Source organism: Neofelis nebulosa, chromosome 6 (assembly GCF_028018385.1).
Source record: "Neofelis nebulosa isolate mNeoNeb1 chromosome 6, mNeoNeb1.pri, whole genome shotgun sequence".
Taxonomy (NCBI): Eukaryota; Metazoa; Chordata; class Mammalia; order Carnivora; family Felidae; genus Neofelis; species Neofelis nebulosa.
Genome location: NC_080787.1, coordinates 143051589 through 143077406, shown reverse-complemented (window position 1 = coordinate 143077406; position 25818 = coordinate 143051589). Strand labels below are relative to the sequence as shown.

At 36.9% G+C, this 25818-nt stretch overlaps 1 protein-coding gene across 11 annotated transcripts in view; it reads right to left on the bottom strand.

Annotated features, from left to right (window-relative positions):
• SCAF8 (SR-related CTD associated factor 8) overlaps window positions 1-25818 on the bottom strand; it is a 225003-nt gene that overhangs the window by 114293 nt on the left and 84892 nt on the right. For 9 of the 11 annotated variants that reach the window (XR_009263417.1, XR_009263418.1, XR_009263419.1 and 6 more), the window contains one exon: window positions 23442-24909. Coding sequence is in view for 5 of the 11 variants with exons in the window: in XM_058735749.1 (XP_058591732.1) it covers window positions 23456-24909 (1454 nt within the window). In the remaining 6 variants the exon portion in view is untranslated. Of the gene's footprint in view, window positions 1-13170; window positions 24910-25818 lie in introns of those variants that run through there. The other 2 variants (XM_058735751.1, XM_058735747.1) reach the window with 1 other exon arrangement.

The following is a 25818-nucleotide window of genomic DNA, read 5'->3' as shown; positions in this document are numbered from 1 at the left end:
GAAGCAGCCTCCAGGCTTTGAGCTGTCAGCACAGAGCCTGACGCGGGCTCGAACCCACGAACTGTGAGATCATGACCTGAGCTGAAGTAGAATGTTTAACCAACTGAGCCACCCAGGCACCAGAGTAAACATTTTGCATTAATGCATCAAGTGCTATTACCAGGCACTAGGGCTACAACTTAGTAAATTGTCTTTGTCCGCAACTATTTCTCATGTTAAGTCCTTGAAACTATCGATTTTTTTTTTCTGCTCCCAGCATTCATGAAGCTCTACAGTACCTCTTTATTATAGATTCGGAAACTTAGAGCTTTCTATTTGTGTGAGTTACTGACAACTGATACAGGAGCTGAGGTGAGAAGCTAACACCCCCCCCCACACACACACCAAAATCACTGAATCTTTTATTATGCTAACATTTTGAGATAAATTTAAGGTATGGAATTTATTTCCTGTGTGCCCTATTCAGCACCTGGTATATATAAACATGAAATGTTAGCTGTTAGTGATTTCAAAGCTCCAAACTGAATATATATATATAATCTGCTATCTTTAAGGATTTGTATCTGTGATTATCTTCTTCTGAATTAATGAAAACAGACAAGACTAGAGCATGGCACATAGTGACTAATTCAGAATAAACAACTCTCTTTAGACTTCATGTTTGTTTAATTATTATATTTTAAATTGTGTTAAAATATACTGACATAAAACTTACCATTTTAATGTGGTACTTATGTTTATATTAAGAGGACTGTTGAAATGATATTGGAATACTGACTAAAACATGGGATCCTTTCCTACAAAAATACCGCTGCAGTTAACATCTGCATTTGGAAAAACAGCTTTTTTGTATCATAAGCACTGCCAGTGATAACAAAAATAATTAAAATAAGCTATCAATGCTTACACCACTTATAAGTATTTCAGGCAGTGAAATAAAATAATATTACACTACCGGGATTTTCGGCATTGTTTTCTTAACATTCACAAATGGTTCCTAACAGCAGTAGCAGCTAATCTTTACGGAGGGCTAATTATGTGGTAGGTTTATACGCATTGTTGGTTTTTGTTTTCTTACTGAGGAACAACTCACATAGCACAACTTTCACCTTTTTCAAGTGTATGATTCAGCAGTTTGAAGCATTTTCACAGAGCCGCACAAGCAACACCACTATCTAATTTCAGAACATTTCATCACTCGAAAAGAAACCGTGTACCCGTCAGCAGTCACCCTCCATTTCCCCCTTCCCCTCAGCCCCTGGCAAGCACTAATCTACTTTCTGTCTCTATTGATTTGCCTCCTCTGGATACTTTATATAAATAAATCATACGATATGTGGTCTTCTGTGTCTGGCTTCTTTCCCTTAGCATACTATTTTCCAGGCTGACCATATCGTAACATGTATTAGTACCTCACGTTACTTCTTTAAAAGTAATCTCTGCGCTCAACGTGGAGCTTAAATTTACAACCCTGAGATCAAGAGTTCCCTGCTCTGCTGATTGAGCCAGCCAGGCTCCCCAGTAGCTGTGTTACTTTTTAAGACCCCAAAGCAAATACTTGAGTTAGCTGTAATGATTGGCCATTTATATTTAAAAAAACCCTGAGCCTAACAGATGAAATAAGTGCCCTCTCTGAGTCACTTTGATCAAATTTATTTATTGCATTCCTATGAAGACGCACAAACTATAAATGCTAGGTGAATTATAGGCACACATTATATGAAGGAAAGATTAAAAAAAAAAAATACTGCTACCTAGGTCCATCACCGTAAGTGAAAGGCATGATCTAAGTTTTTTCTTGTGTGAAAATATAGCCAATGATCTCTACGGTGCTTTCAAACTCTAAATACAAGTTGTTTTTAAAAACTTGAGAGGATTATTCCCTTTCTATTCAACTCTGATCTGATCCCCAATCTTTAAGAATAATTACTATCTTATAGAGAATATGGCTTCAAATCATAAGCATGCAGTAAAAATCAGACAGGACATCTGATTTCTTTTTATTGCAAGAAGCCAGAAAATAAATAATGTCATTTTAAGGGCTGCAGAATTTTTAAAAAAAAAAGGTCTGTCTGGGGGGATCCTGATAGGCACACAGGGGGATACTCGGGGGAAGAACAGTCAGGTTCTTGGCAAATTGATCTGGAATGTTAAGTATAACTGAACACATCCACTCACTGTAAATTGGCCAACAGCAACAGTGTGTAGAGAAGCTTTTCGGTCTTTTTACTTTTGCGGATTCATTCAAAGTTATCTGTCAGCACGTGTGTTTGTGTTTCCGCCCTCAGTAACAATGCAGCTGTAAAGGGTGGCTGCAGTATGAAGCCCCCTAACAGAACAGTCTGGAAAACACCAGGCTGAGTTGTTGAGAAAAAAAAAAACAAAAAACAAATGGCAAGTATAAGATACGAAAGACTGAAGAAGAAGGGATTACAGCAGTCTGTCTCATTAGACATTGTTATCTGTAATCATAAAAAACATTTTAAAGATGGCTAAAAATGTTTTAACTTTCCTGAATTTTATTTGAAAACTCAAGATGTTTTAGCAAAACTCTTCAGGTGAGAATTAAAGTACAAAATTACAAACTTATACTTATAAGAATCAAAATTGTTCAAGCATTTTAACTTTCTTTTTTTTTTTAGTAAGCTCTATGCCCAATGGGAGGCTTGAACTCATGACCCCGAGATCAAGAGTCCCTTGTTCTGCTGACTGAGCCAACCAGGCGCCCCACATTTTAACTCTTGAATGAAAAATAACCGAAGTTAATGGGCCTTTTGTTTTAACATACATATATATATAAAATTTTAAATTATGGCCATTTATCATAAAACGGCTAAGGTAAACACCCCACTTCCTGGGTCCTACACTGTCAGCAATCGCTGCTCTACATAGTGCTATGAAGTAGAACTGTTTGGAAGTGTTCCACAACTATGTCATCCAGTTTGGTAGCCACAAGCCACATGTAGCTGCTGAGCCTTCAAGTGTAGGTGGTGTGACCGAGAAAATGAATTTGTTTTAAGTAAACTCTTCTGCCCAACATGGGGCTTGAACTCACGACCTGAGATGAAGAGTCACATGCTCTTCTGACTGAGCCAGTCAGGCACCCCGCGAATTTTTAATTTTTAACAGTTAAATAGCCACATGAGCCCAAGGACTTTCTTACAGGACACTGCAGATGTTAAATGATGAGAGGCAATATCCTGTAAAAGGGCCACACCACTCACGTTCCGGAAACTTAAAAAAAAAAAAAATGGAAAGATAACTTGGGTTATATTGACATTGAGAGGGGAGTAATAAGAGAAAATAAACTTCCAAAGGCATCTAGATTTGACCTCCACGATTCTAGAGAGCCTCCCTCAAATCCATGCGCGAGGGCTATGAATATAAAAAGAAAAGAAAAAAGGAAGTAAGGCAGAAGGCACAAAGCTAGAAGGAAGGATTCTCTACAGTGACACAGTAACCGCCACTGAGCAAACAGTTATTAAGCCATCAGTCTATTTTGGGTACTGCACAAAGCACCGGATGTGTATTTGCATTTAATCCTCAAAACAAGCCTTCCAGAAAGATATATTTACTTTTGTTTTATAGATAAGGATATTGAGACTTAGGGAGTTCATTTGCTGAAATACAAATGCAACTTGTAACCAAAATCTAACAACTAGTGTCCAGTGCATCCTGTATATCCTTCTGTTCCAGCTCTTAGCACATTACACTGGACTACAGTTTACTGGAGGTCTCCCATTTGGAAGGCAAGCTCCTCGAAGGCAAGGACTGTGTTCTGTCTGTCCCCTGCTATCTTTCCCATCACCTACTACCACCACCGATTTTATCTATCAAAGTACTAAATATACACATTCTTCAGTAAGTATTTGCTGAATTTTCTGTGAATTTGTTTCTCCATTATTCCGATGATAAACCCATGTGGTAACACGCTTTCTCCAACTTTCACCCCTCGAGCATTTATATTTAGAGTTTCAGCATTTAAAATATTTAAACTTCTTTGGGGCACCCGGCTGGTTCGGTTCGTAAAGGCCTGCAACTCTCGATCTCGGGGCTGTGAATTTAAGCCCCGTGTTGGGCACAGAGATTACTTAAAAAATAAAAAATGTAAATAAATAAATACACTTCTTTAAACTGTTTCAAAGAATTGGACAAGAGACTTGGAACTTTAAATGTCTGATCAAAACATTTAACTTTGAGCTGTCATTTTTTTTTCACACCCATTAACCAAAAAAATCAGATTTCTTGTATCTTTGGAAATTATGTTATAGAAATTTTAATAGTACAGTTGAAACCCTACATATTTAATACACAAAAGCTGTGCCATATAACAGCACTCACCATTATATGCTCATCTTAAAAGCACAGCTGGGTTATACTTCTATAGTAACTTTTCAATAACAAAGCCTTGACAGTTTCCAATTTCTACGCCTCATTTTTCAATGACTTTTAAACCTTTCAAATAGTTTATTAAATTATATCCACTCCATATGGGCACAATGCCAGTATCTCCTGGTAAAGTGGGACCTCTGCCTCCAAATCAGAAAGGACTAAAGGAAGTCTATGCATTTGTTTCCTTAATCCAAATTCACAGTGCCTATAACGAGATTTAACAAAATTCCATTTTCAGACAGAATGAGAAATACACTCAAAGCTCTTGTTACAAACATTATCAGAGGTGGTGTCAAAACTCTTACATCGACCAAGAAGAAGCACTTCTAGTTAAAAAATGATCTCCCTTCCTTGTCAGAAATAAGTATCCCACAGGGCTTCTGCTAACTGCTGTTTTATGAGAAATATAATTATGAAAGGACGTATTCTAATCTTCACAAACATCAAAAATATTGTGTGTATTCCAAGTGAACATATTGAAAACCCACATTTGTTAGGGGAAAGAGAAATGAACTAGAGCCCTGTTTCTCAAATTTTATCATTCCTACAAATCACCAGAGAAGCTTTTAAAAATGCAGATCCTAGGGTGCCTGGGTGGCTCAGATGGTTGAGTGCTGACTCTTGATTATGGCTCAGGTCATGAGATGTGGGTCGTGGGACTGAGCCCTGCATCAGGTGCCACGTTGAGCGTAAAACCTGCTTAAGATTCTTTCTCCCTCTGTCCCTCTCCCCGACTCATACTCTAAATTAAAAACAAAAACAAAAACAAACAAACAAAAAAAAAGAAATGCAGATCCTGATTCAGTACATCTGAGATGGAGCCTGAGACTCTGAGTTTCTAACAAGCTTCCAAGTGTGAACTTGTTTGTAGTCTAAAGGCTTTGTGTTGCTAAGAACAAATTTTTCCAGATCTCTGATTTTTTTTTTTTTTGGCTCTTCTAATTTCTTTTAATAATTATTCTTTCAAAAAATTAAAAATTCTTTAAAAAAATTTTTAATGTTTATTTATTTTTGAGAGAGACAGAGTGCGAGCAAGGGAGGGAGACACAGATTCTGAAGCAGGCTCCAAGCTCTGAGCTGTCAGCACAGAGCCCAACATGGGGCTTGAACCTACAAATCATGAGATCATGACCTGACCTGAAGTCAGACGTTTAACCGACTGAGCCACCCAGGCACCCCAAATTATAAATTCTTTCAAGAAATTTTTACTAGATGTGTATTGATTCAGACACTTCACCAGGAGCACAAGTAAGACCTGATCTCAGCCTCTGAAGAGTAGACATGTCAACAAGTAATTGCACCATAACCACAAAGTTCTAATAATAAAGACATGCAGCATGAATGGCTACTTTTCCAGGGGAAAGGAGAAAAGGCTAAAGATGCCACTCTTGCCCTCAGTCCTGAAGATAAACAGGAGTCTGCACAGTAGAGAAGGGGAGGATCCCACTGCAGGCATAAGAAACTTCAAGACAAGCAGTCAAACACTCTGGAGGAGCTGCAAATTGTATCAAATCGATGAAACACAATGTTTATGGTAGAGACCAGATAAGGACACCAGGGAAAGGTAAACAGATCATGGAGTCCAGCATGGCCGTGATGACTTTAGAAAGAACAATTTCAGTGGATTGGTGAGGTCAAAAGCAGACTACAGTGCACGGAGGAGTAGAAGGAACAAGAAATGGAAACAAATGAAACACCCTTTCCAAAGATCTTCCTGTAAAGAAATATGGAGGCCAGAAACCAGAAAAGAAGAAAAGGTCAAGGGCACACTTACTTTGTGTGAGAGACTTAAGCACATTAATAGGAAAACTTGGGGCAAGTGAAGAGGGAAAAGTTAAAAATACAGGAGGGAGGCAAGGAGTGACACGTGCTCCTAAGACTACAGTAAGGTTTCTTAACCCCAGCACTTTTGCATTTGGAGAGAGCATTCTTTGTCATAGGGGGTGTTCTATGCATTGCAGGATATTTAGCAGCATCCTTGCTCCTAATACTCACTGGACACCAACAGCATTTCCAACCTTATCCCAAATATGACAACCAAAAATGTCTCCAGACATTGCTAAATGTCACCCGGGGAAAAGAGGGCGGCAAAATCTTCCTGGCTGAGAACAAATGGTCCAGTGGCAGAGATCAGATAATTTTAAGTAAGCTTAGAGATACTGGGTGAAACAAGTGGTTCCCATCCATCAGCTGTACCACTAGAAAAGAGGAAGGTCCTCCGTTACGGGGAAAGGAGCATGTTTTGTGTTGAGTGGGAAAGTTTTGGAATCATTCGGCAGAGAATGGCAGCGGCATGTAACTAGGGAAAGCAATCTAAGAAATACTTTCTATTCTCCCAGGCTTCAAAAGCAGTGTGACTTCCCTTTATGAGCTCTCCAGAAAATAGTACACAAAAGGAACCTGAGCTTGACGATTACACTGAAGGATCTTTAATAAAATATCTTAATAATTTAAGGAAATGAATAACCGTAAAAAGTATTCTCTTAAAAGAACCATCTTCTTTTTGGCCAGAACAAAAATTTACAGGTAAAAAATGATCTTTCTTCTGCCAAATATGCAATTTCTAAAAAAGATTTTATTTTTAAGTAATCACCCAACGTGGGGCTCAAACCCACAACCCCAAGATCAAGAGTCGCATGTTCTACCTACTGAGCCAGCCAGGTGCCCCCTGAATATGTGATTTTACCATAATTTTGTAAAGTCTTCAATAGGAAAGTTTCTGTATTTGTCCCAAATCCTACCCATTACAATCAACACTTTTCTTTAAGACACGAAAGTAAAATAACCTAGTATTTTAGATTAGTCATCATATTTGAAAAACTGTCATATTAACTTTCATATGCTGCTGGGTATTAGTCCACATTACATTTATGCTCAGTGTAGAGAAAAAATTAATACCTGGGCCCCAAAAGCTTCACTGCTCTACACTATCAAAAGTGACTAGTTCAGGGACACCTGGGTGGCTCAGTCACTTAAGCGTCCAACTTCGGCTCAGGTCATGAACTAATGGCTTGCGGTTCGAGCCCTGCATCGGGCTCCGTGCTGACAGCTTGGAGCCTAGGGCCTGCTTCAGATTCTGTATCTCCCTCTCTCTCTGCCCTTCCCCTGCTCATGCTCTGTCTGTCTCTCTTTCTCAAAAATACATAAACATTAAAAAAATTTTTTTAAAGTGACTAGTTCACAAAAGATTTTAACTAGCCATTTTAGATCATATTTTATCTTCCAAATAGAGTCTTTACAACTTGAAAATCTGATTTATGTTTTAATAACATATTTATATTTATAATTTCCTAAAAATATCAAAAGGTTACTTGTTTAAGCAGTTGCCCTCATACAAAGGAAAAGAGACCACATGTGCAGTATTTGTCAAAATTACCAAGAAAAATGATCTGCAAAGAAATGTGTCTCATTTAAAAATCTTCTTAAAAACATCCTTTAAAAAACAAGGAAACTTGCCCCAGAAACTTTTTTCTTTTTCCTGGATCCATAAATTTACTGAAGCACCTTCATGTGTAGCTAATGGAACTGGATTTGCATTAAGCAGTTATCTTCCTCAAGAACCAAACACATCTCACACCAAAATATGTTAAAACAAAAGGCCCAGATAGAATAGGCAACAATTCTCATCCGCACTAACTAAACTGCAAAACAAGAACATGTTCAAGAGAGCAACCACTAGAGAGAAACCAGTGTTGGTTATAATCTCACTCTGATTAACTTCATTTGCTAAACAGAATTCCTTTAGGCTTTGCAACCATCTGAAGTTAATATTAATACTGAGTAAGTGCTTTGGATATGTTATCCATTCTCTTCCAAAGAAAGAAAATTCAAGTTGGATTCACTTTCAGGTCTGCTGTATAGACTGATCAAAGGACGAAAAATTAAGCTGAAATTCCATATTTTAAAGACCACTGTGAACATCATTCAAGTGTATCTCTGATTGCAATTTGATCTGTACACTTAAGGCCTGTGATGTGATGATCTCTGATAGTGGGCATATTAGGAAAATCCCATGCACTTTATCCAAAACCTAACTACAAAATGGTATCTAGGATTACAACCAAGCAAAAGAATTTACCTAAGGTAAACATGTTCATACAGCAATCAGGGTTATGTCTAAGGTTGTTAGGTTATGTCTCCATTCCTCCCAAAAGGAACAGAAATTGCATGTGCTTTGGAAACATGCAAAAAAGCATAAGAATTAAGAAAGGGAATATAAGTATAGTTAAAGGACAGTCTAGACATAATATAATTCAATTATAGTTTAGCAAATCTGAGGATTTCAATTATCTGGCTCAAGTCTTAAGCTACTCATAGAAAAACAAGTCTATGTATGGTTACACATTAAAAATCAAATTACTTCAAAGCCAACATTAGACAAATCAGATTTTACTAGACACTTCAATCAATTCAAGGTACAGAGTTCAGTCAAGTTCCAAAGTGGACAAATTTCTGAAACTTTTATTTTTCTTGATATAAACAAAATGGATCCAATTTTTTTTTTTTCAACGTTTTTTATTTTTGGGACAGAGAGAGACAGAGCATGAACGGGGGAGGGGCAGAGAGAGAGGGAGACACAGAATCGGAAACAGGCTCCAGGCTCCGAGCCATCAGCTCAGAGCCTGACGCGGGGCTCGAACTCACGGACGGCGAGATCGTGACCTGGCTGAAGTCGGACGCTTAACCGACTGCGCCACCCAGGCGCCCCGTAAAATGGATCCAATTTTTGAGGGTGCTCAACATCAAAGTCAGTCAGGCCATATGCATTGATTTCCATGATCACCCATAATCTTAAAATATTTTATACTAAGAACTTGGACTACATAAACATGAAAGCTTAATGTTACACTTCACCTTTTCATTTCAAAAAGAAATCTAGGTTATTTCGGTGCTAAACAATTCCTGCTCTTTTCTTAAATAATCTTAGCATTGGCCTCTCACTCGTTTTATTTCCTCTGGGAAATAACGCAAATATATTAATCCTAATTCCATTCTCTGAGTTCTTTTCAATTCTGTTTCCTCTCAAACCTCCTCCTCTAATCTAATTCAACAAAAATAATTGTCCCCTTAACTTTTTAAAAAAAATAAAAATTTATTTTAATATCTGAAACAAAAATTAACTGGGTTCAAAAGTCATGCCTTAGCATGTTTCCAGTAACTGAAAGCCATTTTACTGACAAGGTTAAAGCCAACCTAAAACAAATGGCAAAAGATGTAATTATTCCATTTAACATCTTCATTAAGGATTCTTTGCCCTAAAATAAGGTAAAAATAAGCTAAAATAAGGCCAAAATATAACCAGGGCATTAGGACACCCATGAAATTAAAAGTTAATAAAGTTAAAAAGTTAATAAGTAACTTTATATTCCTAGTTTTGTTTGAAAAATACTTGGAAGAATTCAGAACAAAACACTTAATTCACTAACTTATGCAAGATTAGACTGCATCTCAAAGGCAGTGAAGGCAAAGACAGGATATTATCGTTACAGTGTTAATGTCAAGTAACATCATGTAATGTCACCTTAAGAAGCAAAAACCTGTACCCTGTACCTTGAGAGGATGACACCAGAATAACTGCTTTAAAAAGGCATACAATTAACCCCTTAACTTTTGGTAACTTCCTTCAGGACCAGGAAGAAGTTTCAGATCTAACGCTAACAACGGACTCGCAGCGACTGTTGGAGCAGCAATGTGGAAAATCTGGGACTCAGCAGGAAGGAGTCTGTCGGTAGGAAGGAGCTTAATGGTATCTGTCACAGTTGTGGGAGTAAAAGTTTATGTGTCTATCCATCGGGGGGAAGGAAATGTTGGTACGCCTTCTATATTTTTTACTCTGGCTCTAGATAAAAAACAAACACAAATGCTGTAGCATAAAAAGATAACAAATTCCATTACTCATCAATTACAATGTTAACTTTCCCCAGCCTCCGGGTTCTTTCTACTGTGCAAGTTACAGTTAAAAATAACGTGAGTCCCTCACCTATGGCTTCAAAGATTTTTTTAAATTGTAGACGAAAGCTGTAAGATCAGAAAGATATGGGAAAGCCAGAAGCAAGAGTGCTAGCTAGGCTTCAGAGGTTCTGTTACAGAAGTAAATTCCAGATTACGTTATGTTTAGCAAGCATAAGGGTGTATGAATAATTACGGTGGCACAAAGGCATTGGGAATGCCATGAATACGCCATGAGTGCTCGTTTACTAGAGGGCTCAAGGGTGTGTATCTGGCTGTCTGAGCAGGAGCACCCGAGGGGTTTTCTTTCCTGGGCTAAATTCCAAAACCAGAGAAATGTCTGGGTTTTTTGTTTTTTAATCACCATCCTAAAAGGTCTACTGCTTGGCATTTCAAATATGTACTTGTGATACATGATGAGCCAAACATGCCATATTTATTCCTATGAATCAATGCTAGGTACACCGGCTCAATACAACGAAGTACTCTGCTTTGAATTTATCAGTTTGATAAAAAGGAGTTTAGAACAGTGGTTCATCAATTAGGACATCCAAGAATATGTCCATACAGGAAAAGAGAAGAGAGAAAAAGAAAAGGGCTCTGAGCTGGAACAGAAAGCATCTGGTCAAAGGCTGACAGGGCCACTCCCCCACCCCTGTCGCAGTCACTCTCACCGCCGCACCCCTCTGGCTCCTCTCTCAAGTCCTGTTCAGCCTCAGCTGACTTTTGGCAGCTTTGGACTCAGCTGGTCCAAGAAAAAAGCTGAAGCAAATCCACAAAGTGACCCAGAGTACTGATGGCATTAAGAGCACTGGATAGTAAACGAGTATTATTAGGCTATCGTCAATTAGAAGATGAGTAACTAAAAAATGATTTAAAGCTAGTACTTTAGCCAGCTGTCAGAAATATTACTGCTTTATGTCTTTAAAATTGTATTTAAGTAATCTCTATACTCAACATGGGGCCTGAACTCATGACCCTGAAATCAAGACTCATGTGCTCTTCTGACTGAGCCAGCCAGGTGCCCCAATATTACTGCTTTAAAGACTAGATATAAAAAGGTGGCTCTTGCTCACCTTCATTCTCTGAGAATATATTTAGTACTGAGTACCCATTTAGTATTAATTTCTGGTTACTGGAGCACTTAAAGAAGACTGAGCTGGCCCGGATAAGACAATAAGAATTTAAAGATCTAATTCCTAAAGCAGTACAAGTTTGGTAAGCAGATGTGAGACTCAAATCTGAGAAAGACAAGACACTGATTTTAAGTTGTCTGATTCCTGAGAGAACAGTCAAGTGCCATTACAAAAAGATCAAAAGAAAATTTACGTTTGCTGAAGATTCTTTGAGGAGAAGGTATCTGATATATGCATGTGTATATGAGTGTGCACACACATATTTCCAACTATGAGTTGTATTTGATCAGAAACTCTTTGAAATGTTAAATTAAAAAGGTAAACAGCCAAGACAGAAACAAAAGTAAAGTCAGACTACTCACTGAACAATAGCAAAAATATTTACCAAGAAAAATCAACCTGGCTTAACTACTTCCTGTCAGAGTAAGTGCTCTATGTAAGGTGTGCCCGAGTAGATAATTTGAGGACAAACACAACAGTAAAGGCCAAACCCAACAAAAGGCCTTGCTCTGTAATCACTTTCTTTTCCCACCAGACAAAAAGACACTTAGAGCTACAAAAAGGAGTGGAGAGCTGTCCAAATTGCTAAGAACAAAGGGAAAATTAACAAGTATTCCTTTGGAAAAACTGAAGACAATTACACCTCAAAGGACTTAATGACTAATCACAAAGTGCCCGCCTCCTTTAATTCTCTGAACCTAGATATCACCATTGTTTTCAAGACCTGGTCACACCATTTCCATACTCTTAAAATCCTTTCCATCTGATGTTTAGTGGCTTAGAAAGAATCAGGGCCATACCCTTGTCTATAACCCTTAGATAGCTAGAGGCTCATGAGATCTAAAGGCTAGTGCCTTTATCCCTATAGTTTCTCAGGTGAATCCTCCCATCAAAATTTTCTCTTCATCCATGAGTATTTCCACATTCCCTAGCTTTACTATTAGTTAAATACAATTGTTTTTGCAGTGAGGGAAGCCATTTTTTCACCCTTTGAAAACCAATAGTAATTTAGAAATCAACCTTAGTCTGGCACTGATTAAAATGTGAACTGATTTCTACCTGCCCAGAATATAGAAGTTGTATTACAGAGAAAACTTGAAATACACAGCTTAAAAGAAAATAAAGGCTTTGAATTGTGAATTTGGCAGCAGGTATACTACGTATTTCGACTCTTCCACATAAAGACTAAAGCTACAGCTGTATCTTTAGTCCAACAAATAAACTTAAAATGACCAAGGTGGCAAAGAAAGGTAAGAGCTTTAACATGTTAAGGGATTGCCCCATTCCAAAATTAGCTTTTTGTATCAAGGTAACAATTAAATTTTAGTTATCCCGAAAGAGTCTAGCTGTTATTTTTGTAAAGCTATGATTTAAAAATTACTGCTTCACATTTGAAAGTACAGATAACTAGTTACTGTTGCATTTTGTGATTGCTAATGGAGTCAAGAATCCTATGTATCTTCTTAAACTGGCTACTATGAGTGACTAGAGATTTCAGAATTGGCAGTAGTTAAGTAACTTTACTCCTCTCCTCCAACAGATAATCTCTTGGATCTCAAATTTTATTTGACAGACTTATTTTGGGATTAAATGTTTTTCAAACTCTTAGTATCAAATAAGGAGATCTAATAACAAACTGGAAAATCATTTTTCTAACTGTGGTTTCCCATTCAATGGACTGAGTCAGACACAATTTAAGGAAGTATTTAGTTTATTTCAGTGATTAACAACATTTTTAGCATGAATATATTCATAGGAGTGTAAATCGTTTCTCCATTTCTAATTAGCCTTTCTCATGTCTCATGAAAAATGTATACTCTTAAAACTTGAATTCCTGCTTTATTGAATAAAAAAATGAGGAATGCTCTATTTTTAACCACTGAATTACTACTATCTGGACATATTTAAGCAATTAACAAAATGAAGGAGACTTTTTAAAAATTTTATTTTAGAGAGAGAGCATGAACTGGGGAGAGGGACGGGGGGGTGGGGGGAGTGGGGGAGAGAGAATCCCAGGCAGGCTCCGTGTTCAGTGTAGAGGCTGATACAGGGCTCGATCCCATGACTCTGGGATCATGACGTGAGCCAAAATCAAGAGTCAGACACTCAACCAACTGAGCCACCCAGGTGCCCCAGGAAGGAAGCTTTTTAACTGTTCTTCCTGTTATTAGACCACAGCCACCTCTTCATGACAGGCAAGCCACTTGGGCCAACAGGATGCTTGCCACTAGCCTAAAGCACCAGACAAATAAACTCGAGGAGTTGAAGCTTTGGAGGTTAAAAAAAAAAAGTCTCAAAAGACCTATAAAGCTCCAAGAACCACACAAAACTCCCCTATCCTCTCTTTCCTCATTTTGAATATTCAAATCTGTACAAATAATCCCTTAATTATTTGCAACCAATACAACACTACTTTGCATGTCCCTAAGTCTCTACTGGCCATTATCCACAATTACAATAGTGAACACCTATGTAATATGACATGCCAGGCAGTGTTTTAAGTGCTTTGGTGTTCTTCAAACAAAAACAAGAAGAACTGTCCGAATTTCTATGAAGTCACAGGGGCCTTTGTTAAGACACCTATTTAGTAAAGACCTATATATTCATGTAACTTTGACTTCAGTTGATACAAAGTTCTTTTTACTTGATCAAATACAAATTGTGCTAATTCTACCAAAAGAAATAGAGAAATGTATTAAGGTTGTAACACTAAATAAAAATAGCAAATAAATTGGTTATTTATTTGGCAAATAATAAAACTAATTTCTAATAAACCACTGAAATGGCAAAGTGATAGTCCTATCACTTAAGGTAAATTTTTAATGAGTAGACAAAAAAGAAAATGCTAAACTATTTAAAACAAACAGAAGTGAAACGGAAAGACACATAGCAATTTTCAGGGTAGCTATGTTTAATAAAGTTTTTAAAAAACCTCCACTTTTTAAAGTCAATTTTTTTAATGCAAGAATAATTTGCAGTAAAAAGATTCTTTGCTATATAATCCTAATAGTACAGGATCTTCTTTCCAAATTCTTTTAATTCAATTATTACTAAAGAAATTAAGTTTTATACTATGGGCATTACAAATTCATCTAAAAAGCTAGGCAGTGCTACTGCGTTTTAATGGCTTGCAATTCTTGTACTAGAGATTTGACTGTTGTAATACCCAAAGTAATTTAAAAATAGAATTCAATAAAGATGTGTTTTGTCACTCTAAAATGTGACTACCTTTCCCACTGTGTGTGTTTTAAATTTTTCAAGGTCTGTTTACTTAGATCTTCAATAGTTACAGAATTCAGTCCTAGGCTGTTATGACTTGTGTCCTCCAAAAATGTATGTTGAAGTCTTAACTCCCAGTACCTCAGAATGTGACCTTATTTGGAAATAGGGTCACTGTAGATGTAATTAGCTAAGATGAGGCCATACTGGGGTAGGGTGGGCTCCTAATCCAACAGAACTGATGTCCTTATAAGAGGAGAATTTAGACACACACAGACACACACAGAGATGATGTGAAGACACGAGATGGAAGACGGCCCATCATCTGACAACAGAGGCAGAGACTGAGGTGCATCTCCAAGTCAAGAACACCAAGGACTGCTTAAAACTCCCAGAAGTTATGAAGCAGAAAGGAAGGATTCTCCTCCAGAGCCTTCAGAGAGAGGCATGGCTCTGCCAGCACCTTGATTTCAGACTTCTCACCTCTGGAACTGTGAGGGACTAAGTTTCTGTTGTTCTAAGACCCCCGATGTTTGGCAATGTTGTTATAGCAGGAAACTAATTACACAGGTCATGAATTAAAATCTACCTTTCCAAAACAGCATCTTTTAAAGTAAAGCATAGCTTCAGAGTCAGCAAAACCTGGCATCAAACACCGGTGCAAATTAAATCCGTTTAACCCTGGACTTGAATTTGCTTCTTCATTTGTAAAAAAGAGGTAACAATCCTACCAAACAGTGTATTTCTGAAGATAAATTATGTACAATGTTCGTAACACAGAGGTCAAAAATGTTAAGCCTCTCCGTACCCAAGCCCTTCTCTCCCTGCAGTGAGAATGTATTTTAACTTGTGGTCATTTGGCTAACAATTCATAAAGTAGTATGATAAAAACAAAGGGCTATAGTTAAAATATTATTAAGTAAATTTTTAAAAATGTCCTAACGTAAGCCCTGATAGTTTAACTACTTAGCAATCTCTAAATCCTTATCCTGGGTATGACCACACTATATAAGATGTGATGCTTTTCAGAACTTACGGAGATGGTAAATGCTACCCTCTCCTATTTAAAAGGTCCAAACTAATTTCAGTCATCACAGAAAGATCAATTCTGAAACAGTTTTATCCCTTATACTTTCAAAGGTTAATTTTACTCATCACAAGTCTTCTGATTTACTAACATTCTTATTAATATGCAAACTGACCAAAGTTCAGTAATAAACATAAGACTCCTGTTACTAAAAACTCATTGTTCAAATGCAGAACTTTTTATTTCATGTAATAATCATAAGTAAAATAATAATTACCTTTGACAAGATTAGTAGAAATAGAAATCTCACAAATATAATAAGCATGTTCCCCTGACATGCAAATTAGCCAGTAATATGGCCACAATGTTTAAAGTCATCTGTCCAAAGACTTGGGAAAAGGTGATCAAAGGCCAGCACCAGAACATGCTATGAATTAAAACTTAAATGAATCTAAGTTTCGTGATTTGAACAGAAGACTTGAAGAGAAAGAAAACCTAGAATCAGATTATATATTTGAGAAAAGTAAAATGACTGCAAATTATCCACTGCTATCAAAGACAACAGAGCTGGGCTCTAAAACTGCCTGATTTCAAGTGGTGAATAAAGACCAATACTGAATGCTTACTATGTGTAAAGACAACCTGACATATTTCACTTAATTCAAGCCATGGAATATTCTTAATATAGGAGCTTTATACACAAGAAAACGGATTACTAAGTTTTGTCAATACATAGAGTGTATAAATGCCAAATTTTGACAGGAGCTCCTACAGCCACAATCTAAAATATAAACTTGCAAGCAACCATTGGCTCCGCTTTACATATATTTAAACATTTTAAAAGATAAATAAGTTTTGATATTTTATTTGTGGGAAAGTTGCAGTAAAAAAAAAAAAATCTTACTTAGTATCAGTGCAATACAAACTTGCCTCCAAAATAGCATGTTATTGGGGCACCTGGGTGGCTCAGTCGGTTAAGCATCTGACTTTGGCTCAGGTTATGAACTTGTGGTTCATCAGTTCAAGCCCTGCATAGGGCTCTGTCCTGACAGCTCAGAGCCTGGAGCCTGCTTCGGATTCTGTGTCTCCCTCTCTCTCCGCCCCTCCCCTTCTTGTGCTCTGTCTCTGTCTCTCTCAAAAATAAATAAAACATTAAAAAAAAACAAAAACAAAAACCTCAAAATACCATCTCAAGAAAGTTAACCATATTATATCATAGCATAACCTTAAGAAAAACCCAAACCCTGAAAACAGAATCTAAGAAAATGCAGCTGGAGTGATTATTTAGCTATAGGAAAAGGAGAGAGTCCCACAGGTACTTGTAATAAGGAAAATACAAATTCAGTTTAGTGTTTAAATGAAGCCTTATCCTAGAAGGAGAAGACTGGCTGTTCAAGTTTATGTCTGCCTGCACAAATTTATTTGCCTTTCATCTTTTTATTGTTTTATTTGCCTTTTAAAGAGAAGAGGAGCTAACAGTTGGTGAGCCTATGCCATGTATGTGTCGAACCTTAGCAGGTGCTACACGCTCATTTTTCAAAATGATAGACCTGGGTTTCAATCTTTCCTCAAGTATTTACAAGTTGGGTGACCCTGGGAAATAAATCTGTGACAGGCTTGTTAGCAAAATAGATATTAAAATACAAGATTGTCATGAGTCTTATACAGGTAATAAAATTATCCCAGTTCTTGTCACATAGTACACGTCTATTAAGTACTAGCTAACATCACCAATGACCATTTTAAAAATGTAACCGTGCAGATTAGTTATTAAGAAATGATGCTTGGAGGCACAGTAACTTGTCTAAAAGACATATATATCTAGCAAATGTTAGAAATAGTTTTGAAAACCTAATGGCATGGAAATCTGTGGTCTCTTAAAAAGTTCCAATGCTGTTAGTCTTTCCTTTTGTTCCTCTGGCTTCCTCAAGTGGTCTTTTACAGAGGAGAAAATTTATTTCATATACTCAAGGTGTTTAAACACTAGAAATGACCCTAGAAACCGCTAAGCCAAGGGGCAGCAAACTGCTTTCAATACAATTATATCCAACTGATAGTCCTTGCTTGGAATAAAGGGTCAAAAAGGAGGCTGGAGTGCTATGATGACGCTTTTTACATTTTTTTTTAATGCTTATTTATTTTTGAGAGAGAGGGAGAGAGACACAGGGAGAGAGGGGGAGACACAGAATCCGAAGCAGGCTCCAGGCTCTGAACTGTCAAGCACAGAGCCCGACGCAGGGCTCAAACTTATGAACTGCAAGGTCATGACCTGAACAGAAGTCAGACACTTAACCAACTAAGCCACCCAGGTGCCCCGAGAAGGATTGGAGAATTCTGAGAAAGGCAGAAAAGTAGGACAAAATAGTGATAGCTCCCATGGAGTGTGGAGAGGGCCAAACAACACAGGTCAACCAAGTGCAACATATCTGCCATTGCTATGCCAGAGTGACGCGCTCATTAGACTCTACTTCTCATTAATTCAGGGCTCAAAGTCACAAGTTGTAAGTTTACTCTCTACCATCTAGTGAGCTCTGTGCATAAGAGCTCCCTCCTCCACTTCCTTCACTATAGGTCATCCTGTGGTAGGGTCCCCTCCCTAAAAAATGAAGAAACAAAACCCAAAAAACAAAAACCCTCAAGGCAACCTGGCTACACAGGAACATAACCTCGCTCACGACCTTGTAACATGAGACCACTTAATCAGACTGCATGTTTGTGTGTTACCATATATGGAAAACAAAGAAGTCAAAAATGCATAAAAGACTATGCCACATGGCGTTCAGGGCTCAGTTCTTAGGGTACGAACACAACGGAGCCATGCTGGCATGAATAAAGTTGCTTCCTGGAAAGAAAAGCCTTGGTGTCATGACTGTGTGAGAATCCTGCTACAATCCCACTATCCGATGCACCTACCGCTTCTATGATGTAAACTTAGTCCATTAGCACAATTCTACCCCTTGATCTACTGTTATAGTTTACAAGTTACTCAGATTATTTGTTCTATAGCATGATTAGAACAGGGCAGAGTAATTCTAAGTGTACATACAGAATGAAAAGAGAACCCCAAAACAGGAGAGAATTAAGTAGAGGGGAAGAAAAATGTCTCAGCAAAGCTCATGCAAAATAAACCACCGATCTGCGTTAGTTTCTGACATGCAACCACATCTAAGTAATCCTACTAGAAATATTACTAGTCCTTGATAAATTTGACACTCACAATCTTGTCCCAAAGGGTCCCTTTCCATAATCAAAGCATTTAAATCAAGTAAACTTTTCTTTGAGGTATCCTATAATTCTCAATTGAGTCAAAAACACTTCCTATAAAACCATGTCAAGATGTTTCCTTCCATGCCTTTCTTCCCTTAATTCATCTTTTAGATTAATTCTTAATGCTTTAATGAGTTTAGAACTGTGATAATGACTTCTCTATTTTTTATTCATACTCCAATGCCAACTGCCACAAGTATATACTTTATTGAAACATTAAAAATAATTTTTATGTTACCAAAGTATTTTACTTAAAATTTTTTTGAAGAATCTCAAGTGCATGGCATATTAAGTATTTACATGTTTTAATCTATTTGAAGTGGTAGTTTGTGGGGGTCTAAAAAGCATACATATACACCGAGGGAAGAGAGAGAGAGAGAGAGAGAGTGTGTGTGTGTGTGTGTGTGTGTGTGTGTATAAAAATATGTATCTTCCTAGGGGATTCTGTATTTGTAAGTCTGTGGTGACATCCCCCCACCTCCTATTTCCACAGGTGATTCTGTTGTATATTTCTTGTCTGAGAACCACAGAGACAGAGTATTTCAAATTGTTTTCAATATGTACATCCCTATTTAAAGTATACACCCCCCTAAAGAAAACAATCTGGCCCATTAATTTTGAATTCTAATTCCAGAAAGTTTTGCTAAACCAAGGTGTCTTGTATTTAAATCTCCCATTAAAAAGTAGTAACCTTTATTTCTTTTCAAGTGGAAAATTAAAATTTTAGTGCTTAAAAAACTTAAGTTATAGTTTTATAAAACCACAGCATCCTCAATTAAGGAAACATTTATAATTCTCTGCCACACTGCAGTATTTATTATATTTACAAATATTTAGTTTTTAATTTTGCCTATCTTAAAAATGAATAGAAAGATACTTGCTTCTCCTCTTCTACATTATGTAAAACATTTAAAGAGAAAAATTTTAATGTTTCCTTTCTCTGAAAGTTAAAAGCCCTTAAAACATTTTATTAATATAGCACCCCATAAAGTAATAATAAAGGCACATAAGGTATAACAAAATTATTTTTAATTGGATATTAAAATTTACTTTTTCTTTAAAGTTGTGCCCATTTGAAATATATACAATGACAAAAAAACATCAAAATGTTCTTTAAATCACTCAATGAATAAGGGATTATATATATATCTATATAAAGTTCATAATGAATACCGCATTTCTTTGATTGTAAGACACCATTAGATTTGACATTTCCGAAATAGGATGGGTCTCATAATCACTGGCATGTCATGCTGGAAACAGTTTTTATTCCTGAACGATGCTTCTTACAATAAATGGCACCTTAGATCTGATGAACAATGGTGTTTATAAAAAAAATACTTTTCCAAACTGAAAGAGGTAAGTTTTTCTTTTTGAGTGTAATAAAACTGACCCACCCCAAAACAACCTTAAACGTGTGGCTCCATAAACTATAATCTTTTATATGAGTGAAAATGGCCAATACATTTAACGAGACCACTAAATTATCAGGACAAAAAAAACTCTGGTAAGAATGTAATAGCTTAAATAATGAACAAATGTTATCAATTAAATATTATATAAAGTCATTTCCAGAGTTTTAAACAAATAATTTTATACTATTCCACCTTCCAATGCTAAACATTTCCCATCCTACATACTGAAATAAATTTAGCATTCCACCTACAATGTGCTGCAGATGACTGCTGTGCTGTAAAACAAGTTTCTAACTGCAATATAAATGATCAAACTGCACTGTATGTATTTATGCTATAAACAGAAGCCAATGTGTAACGAAATGTTTAAAGGCAAAAAAAACATTTAGAAAGCATCTACTAAAACTGTAGTCTATTATACTGAGAGTCATATTGTTCTCTAACACATCACAAATCAAGACACTATTGATTTGGTGGCTCATGTAGATACTGCCTGCAGCACTTCGAACAACTGTACTCAAGTGGTCAGGTCATTCCTTGCTATTTCTACTGGCTAGTATTCTAGTGACAGCACTGGGATCAAACGCATCAAAGCCACGATAGGTTCTACGTCAAACTTAATCAAAGACAATTAATTTCTCTCCATCATTCAAAAAACTGGTGAACGTAAATACAAACTTCGGAAATTCAGTATAAGGATGAGTAATATCCTTTCACTTAAATACTATACTACAAAATAAGGACAAAGTGAGAACGAGTAGACATAAATTTTTCTCGACCTATTTTAAGAGTGTCACACACTCCCAAGATAGGTTTCTAGATACACTACTGACAACTGATTAGGTTAACTGTCACCACCAGAATCTTCAAACCAGTGCGATGCTTCTACATATTTTGTTTTCAAGTTTACACATGAAGGCCCAGCAGTGATTAAAAACTTGGGATCAAAAGTCACTGAAAAGTCTACATTTTTTATTGCTACTTAATCCAAGTGAATATCACTTAATTTTAATAATGGTAAATACAACTAAAGTAGTTTGAAATCCCAGTCAATATAATTTCCTTAAGGACAAGGCTAATCATTCCTGAACATTAATACTTTGCACCACTGTCACAGTTTTTCCTGTTACCCTAAGGAAAAGATCTGAAACCAACTCAAATTGCTGGACTATATTGAATTACCTTAAAAATAAACACCAAATTTCCACGCTTACCCACTTTTTCACATAACAAAAGTAATAATGTACTATTTCTGTTCAGAACCTTTAAGAAGAAATGACTTGATTTTTGGCCAGGAACCAACCTTAAAGCTCTTACAGCTGTTTAGATTATCAAGAGGTAAGCCAAACCAATCCAATTTTAAATTTACATTTAAATCCAACTTTAGAGGGCTGGTGTGTTCTATCCTTATTTTAGGCAGGCTTGACAAATGTAGCTTAAGAATTTTAGAGAAATAGAGCAAATGATGAGTGGCTGGGAATGCATACGAAACAAAAGGACTATTCATAGGACCAAATAAAAGCCTTCATTAGGAATGAAAAAAAAAACACCAATGGTTTTTAATATATGTATATATATGTAAAACCCAAAGGAGAAACAAATAGCAAATAAATGAAAATTAAAAGCAAAAATAAATAAATAAATAGGAAACCAATCCCCAATTTTTCTGCTACTCAGTTTACCTTGGAGGCTAATCTGAACAGTGTTACCCACAGCCTACAGAACACATGATGGACACTTTGTTCCTGAAATATAATGTTTTTAAATCCATCAACACCTCTATATATTCTGTGCAATTAAGAAATTCACCTCAGGCAAGTGACCAATAAGTACTTTAGTACTAGCACTATCTATGCAGAATAGCAAATATAATGTGAAACAAAGCAATGCAAGCATTTACGTGAATTCTGGCTCCATGCTAACTCTGGCTTCATGCCTAACTATGTTAAAAAAGAATTGCCAAACTGTCAATGCATTTCTTGACAATATTTCTTATTTTACCTTCATAAAGGCTAAGAGTTTTGACTATGAGCATTGTCAATTAGCCAAATTTCTCTAATTTTCTATCCGATTTTAAAGAATATTTTATAATCTAAACTATCAACTATTTTTCTCTGTATGTACATGAAGACAGACATACAGAGAAACAGAAAAATCTACATAGGATTTACACAATAAATATATACAGATATTACATACATACTAATGAGACTGCATGATTTTTATATCAAAGTACATGTTTTTCCACCACACAGTTCTTCATTGTTATCAAGAGTAATAAAAAAACTTCTGCAACAACTAAGCACATGCTGCTAATGATCCAACGTTTTAAGAATTTGTAGATTAAAAAAATACAATTCCTAGAACACTGTTATCAAACAAATAAGTTTTATTGGCATCTAAAAACAAAATTCACCCAACATTGAAACGTACTTTAATATTTATGTTGTTTTCTTTTTTTTTTTTTTTTTCTTTTTTCTTTTTTACTCACTGCAGTATGAGGAACAAATCACAAACACTTACTTTGGAGAAACAGAGACCATAGTGTAGATTTTACAAAATCACTTTTTAAAATCTCTGTATTGTGCTCCTCAAATATCTAGAGCCAGTCTTTGCATAAAATATCACAGCTTTGTCTATTACTTTAAAATTCTGCAGCAGCCTAAAGATATGGATAAGATATACCACCACTTGCTATTTTGAAATATATCTATTACCATATCCAACCTAATGGTAGTATCTAAAAAAATTCTTTCTTCCATAGGAAGTCTCTGACAAGCTGTTATTCATTTCCTTGAAGTTAAAAGAATCTGGGGGCAACATTTATATTTTATCAGAAAAATAAAAAAATGTTTACCTACCATGTTCATATTAAGAACAATGTCTATACAAGTCAGTTGTACAATTATTTTAAGAGAAAGGTGAACATGAACATCAGATTAACTTAATTCTGGCAGACAAAAGTGAACAACTATGGTCCAGTCAGCCATTAATCTATTACAGAGAGATGACAACTTTACAAAAGGTATCTTTTACCTACTGAGTGATGATTATGTCCCCTCAGTTTCTGTGCTTTCTACCACTGGTTCACTTTCTATATCAGCAACTGTGTCACTCTTCTCCTTGTTTATTTCACTTGAAGATGTCAGTTTTTCATAAAGTTCAGGATCATTCTGTACTGGTAAAGGCGGTGGTTGGGCATGTCTCTCAGTATTTTCACCATTAACCTGAGGCACGTTATCACCTTTTCGTTGAGAAGTGGCCCCTTCAAAAAAATCAAAAACCCGAGCGTGAGGAGGGGGGACCCAGGTGTTTTGAATTCTATCTCGTCCAAGACGGTTTCCATTAATTTCTCTGCAGAAATCAAAATCTCTGTCATCCCTATCCCTTTGCCTCTCCCAGGGTCTTCTGCGGTCATCAAAATCTCTGTGAACTTCTTGTCCAAATCCTCTGTTCCAAGGACCACTTCTAGGATCAAATCGATAATTTCCAGACCGAAATCGACCTCTTTCTTCATGTAAGCCTTTTGGACCACCATAGACAGGCAGAACCCGATGTTCTCTCTCATCAAAATCTCTGTGCCCCCAGGGCTTCTCTGGATTAAAGCCAAAGTGGTCTCTTCGACCAAGATGATCTATGCCTGGCCTCACAAGATTCTCTCTAATATCGACAGGAGGTCTTCCAAAATGATCCCTACCATCTAACGGAGGCCTTCCAGGACCTTCTCTTGGATCTATAGGCCGTCCAACCACATCCCTAACATCCACCGGGGGAGGTCTACTAATGCTTTCCCTGGCTTCCATGGGAGGAAACCGGTAATCTCTATCTCCTTCCTGTTGAATGTTATCATTCCCGAGTGGTATCCTTTTCTCTGGATTAGTAACATTGTCTACACTTTGTCTTCCAGGAACCAGAAAAGGTCTTTCTGGCTGACTAAAAATATCTCCTGGAGGAAACGGACCACGGGGTGGTGGATGAAGAGCTGAATCAAGTACCGACGGGGGAGGGATTCCCCGCTGGGGTGGGATTCCAGGCTGTATTAAAGGGAATCTTGGTCCAGGTGTCTGTGGTATTAGTCCCGGACGAATGTCTAACATTGGCATTGCAGGCATCCTTTGACCAGGGAGATTTAAAGGGGGTAAGTTTTGAGGCCCGGCTGGTGGCTGTGTTCCCAAAAGTCCAGCAGTGTTCGGAACATTTGGTGGCTGTACTCCTATTAGTCCCGAATTATTAGGAATATTTGGAGGTAGCACTCCCAAGAGTCCAGAACTACTTGACACAGTTGGTGGCTGTAGTCCCAAAATTCCAGAGTTATTTAGAATATTTGGTGGCTGGGGTCCAATAATCCCAGCACTACTGGAAACATTAGATGGCCGGACTCCAATAATTTCAGAATTACTCGACACATTTGGTCTTTGGACTCCCAAAATTCCAGAATTGCTTGTCACATTTGGTGGCTGTCCTCCTAAAATTGCAGAGCCACTTGAAATATCATTTGGAATCACTAAAACAGAAAAAGGAAAAATAGCACACATAAAAATCATTCATGTAAAAGGAAACTATATTTATAGTTACTAATGCTTTAATTTCCCAGTAGTGAGCCTAGAGTTAGCTGCTTATATCCCCCAACAATCAAGATGCACTAGATACTAAACAAAACTTAAAGCTAAAATTACTACTATGCATAGTGAAATTTAAATATTAAGACATAAGTGGGGTGTTACCTAAGATCTTTACATAAAACATTTAAAGGTGGGTTTTGTTTTTTTTTAATGTTTGTTTATTTTTGAGAGACCGAGAGAGAGAGCATGAGCGGGAGAGGGGCAGAAAGAGAAAGGGAGACACAGAACCTGAAGCGGGCTCCAGGCTCTGAGCTGTCAGCACAGAGACCGACGTGGGGCTCGAACTCACGAGCAGTGAGATCTTGACCTGAGCAGAAGTCAGACGCTCAACCGACTGAGCCACCCAGGTGCCCCAGAACATTTAAAGTTTAATAAAAATGTCAGGTATTGTAGTAATTCTCCACCTTTAACAAAAGTCTTTCTAAAGCACAAACAAATTTTAATATACTAACAGTGCTGCCATAAAAGAGGACTGGCTACTTTGAAATATCATACTTCTCTTTTAGACCTGGCTGAAAAATACCGGAAGAAGTAAGTTATTTATACCTAAGCTTTGCTTGTTCTAATCTTTCTCTAAGGATACATATTCTGTGAAACTGTATTTTGATAACAACACATTGATGCAGTCCCAATAGGCCAAAAAAAAAGGGAAGGGAAAGGTCTTAAAGGTGCCAAAATCTACACTATCCTGAACAGAATGCCAACTTTTTCTAACAGAAATTTTAGGAGATAGTGATCTCTTTTGAAACATTGCAACACTTCAATACTGGTGCACTGAACTGGGTACAAAT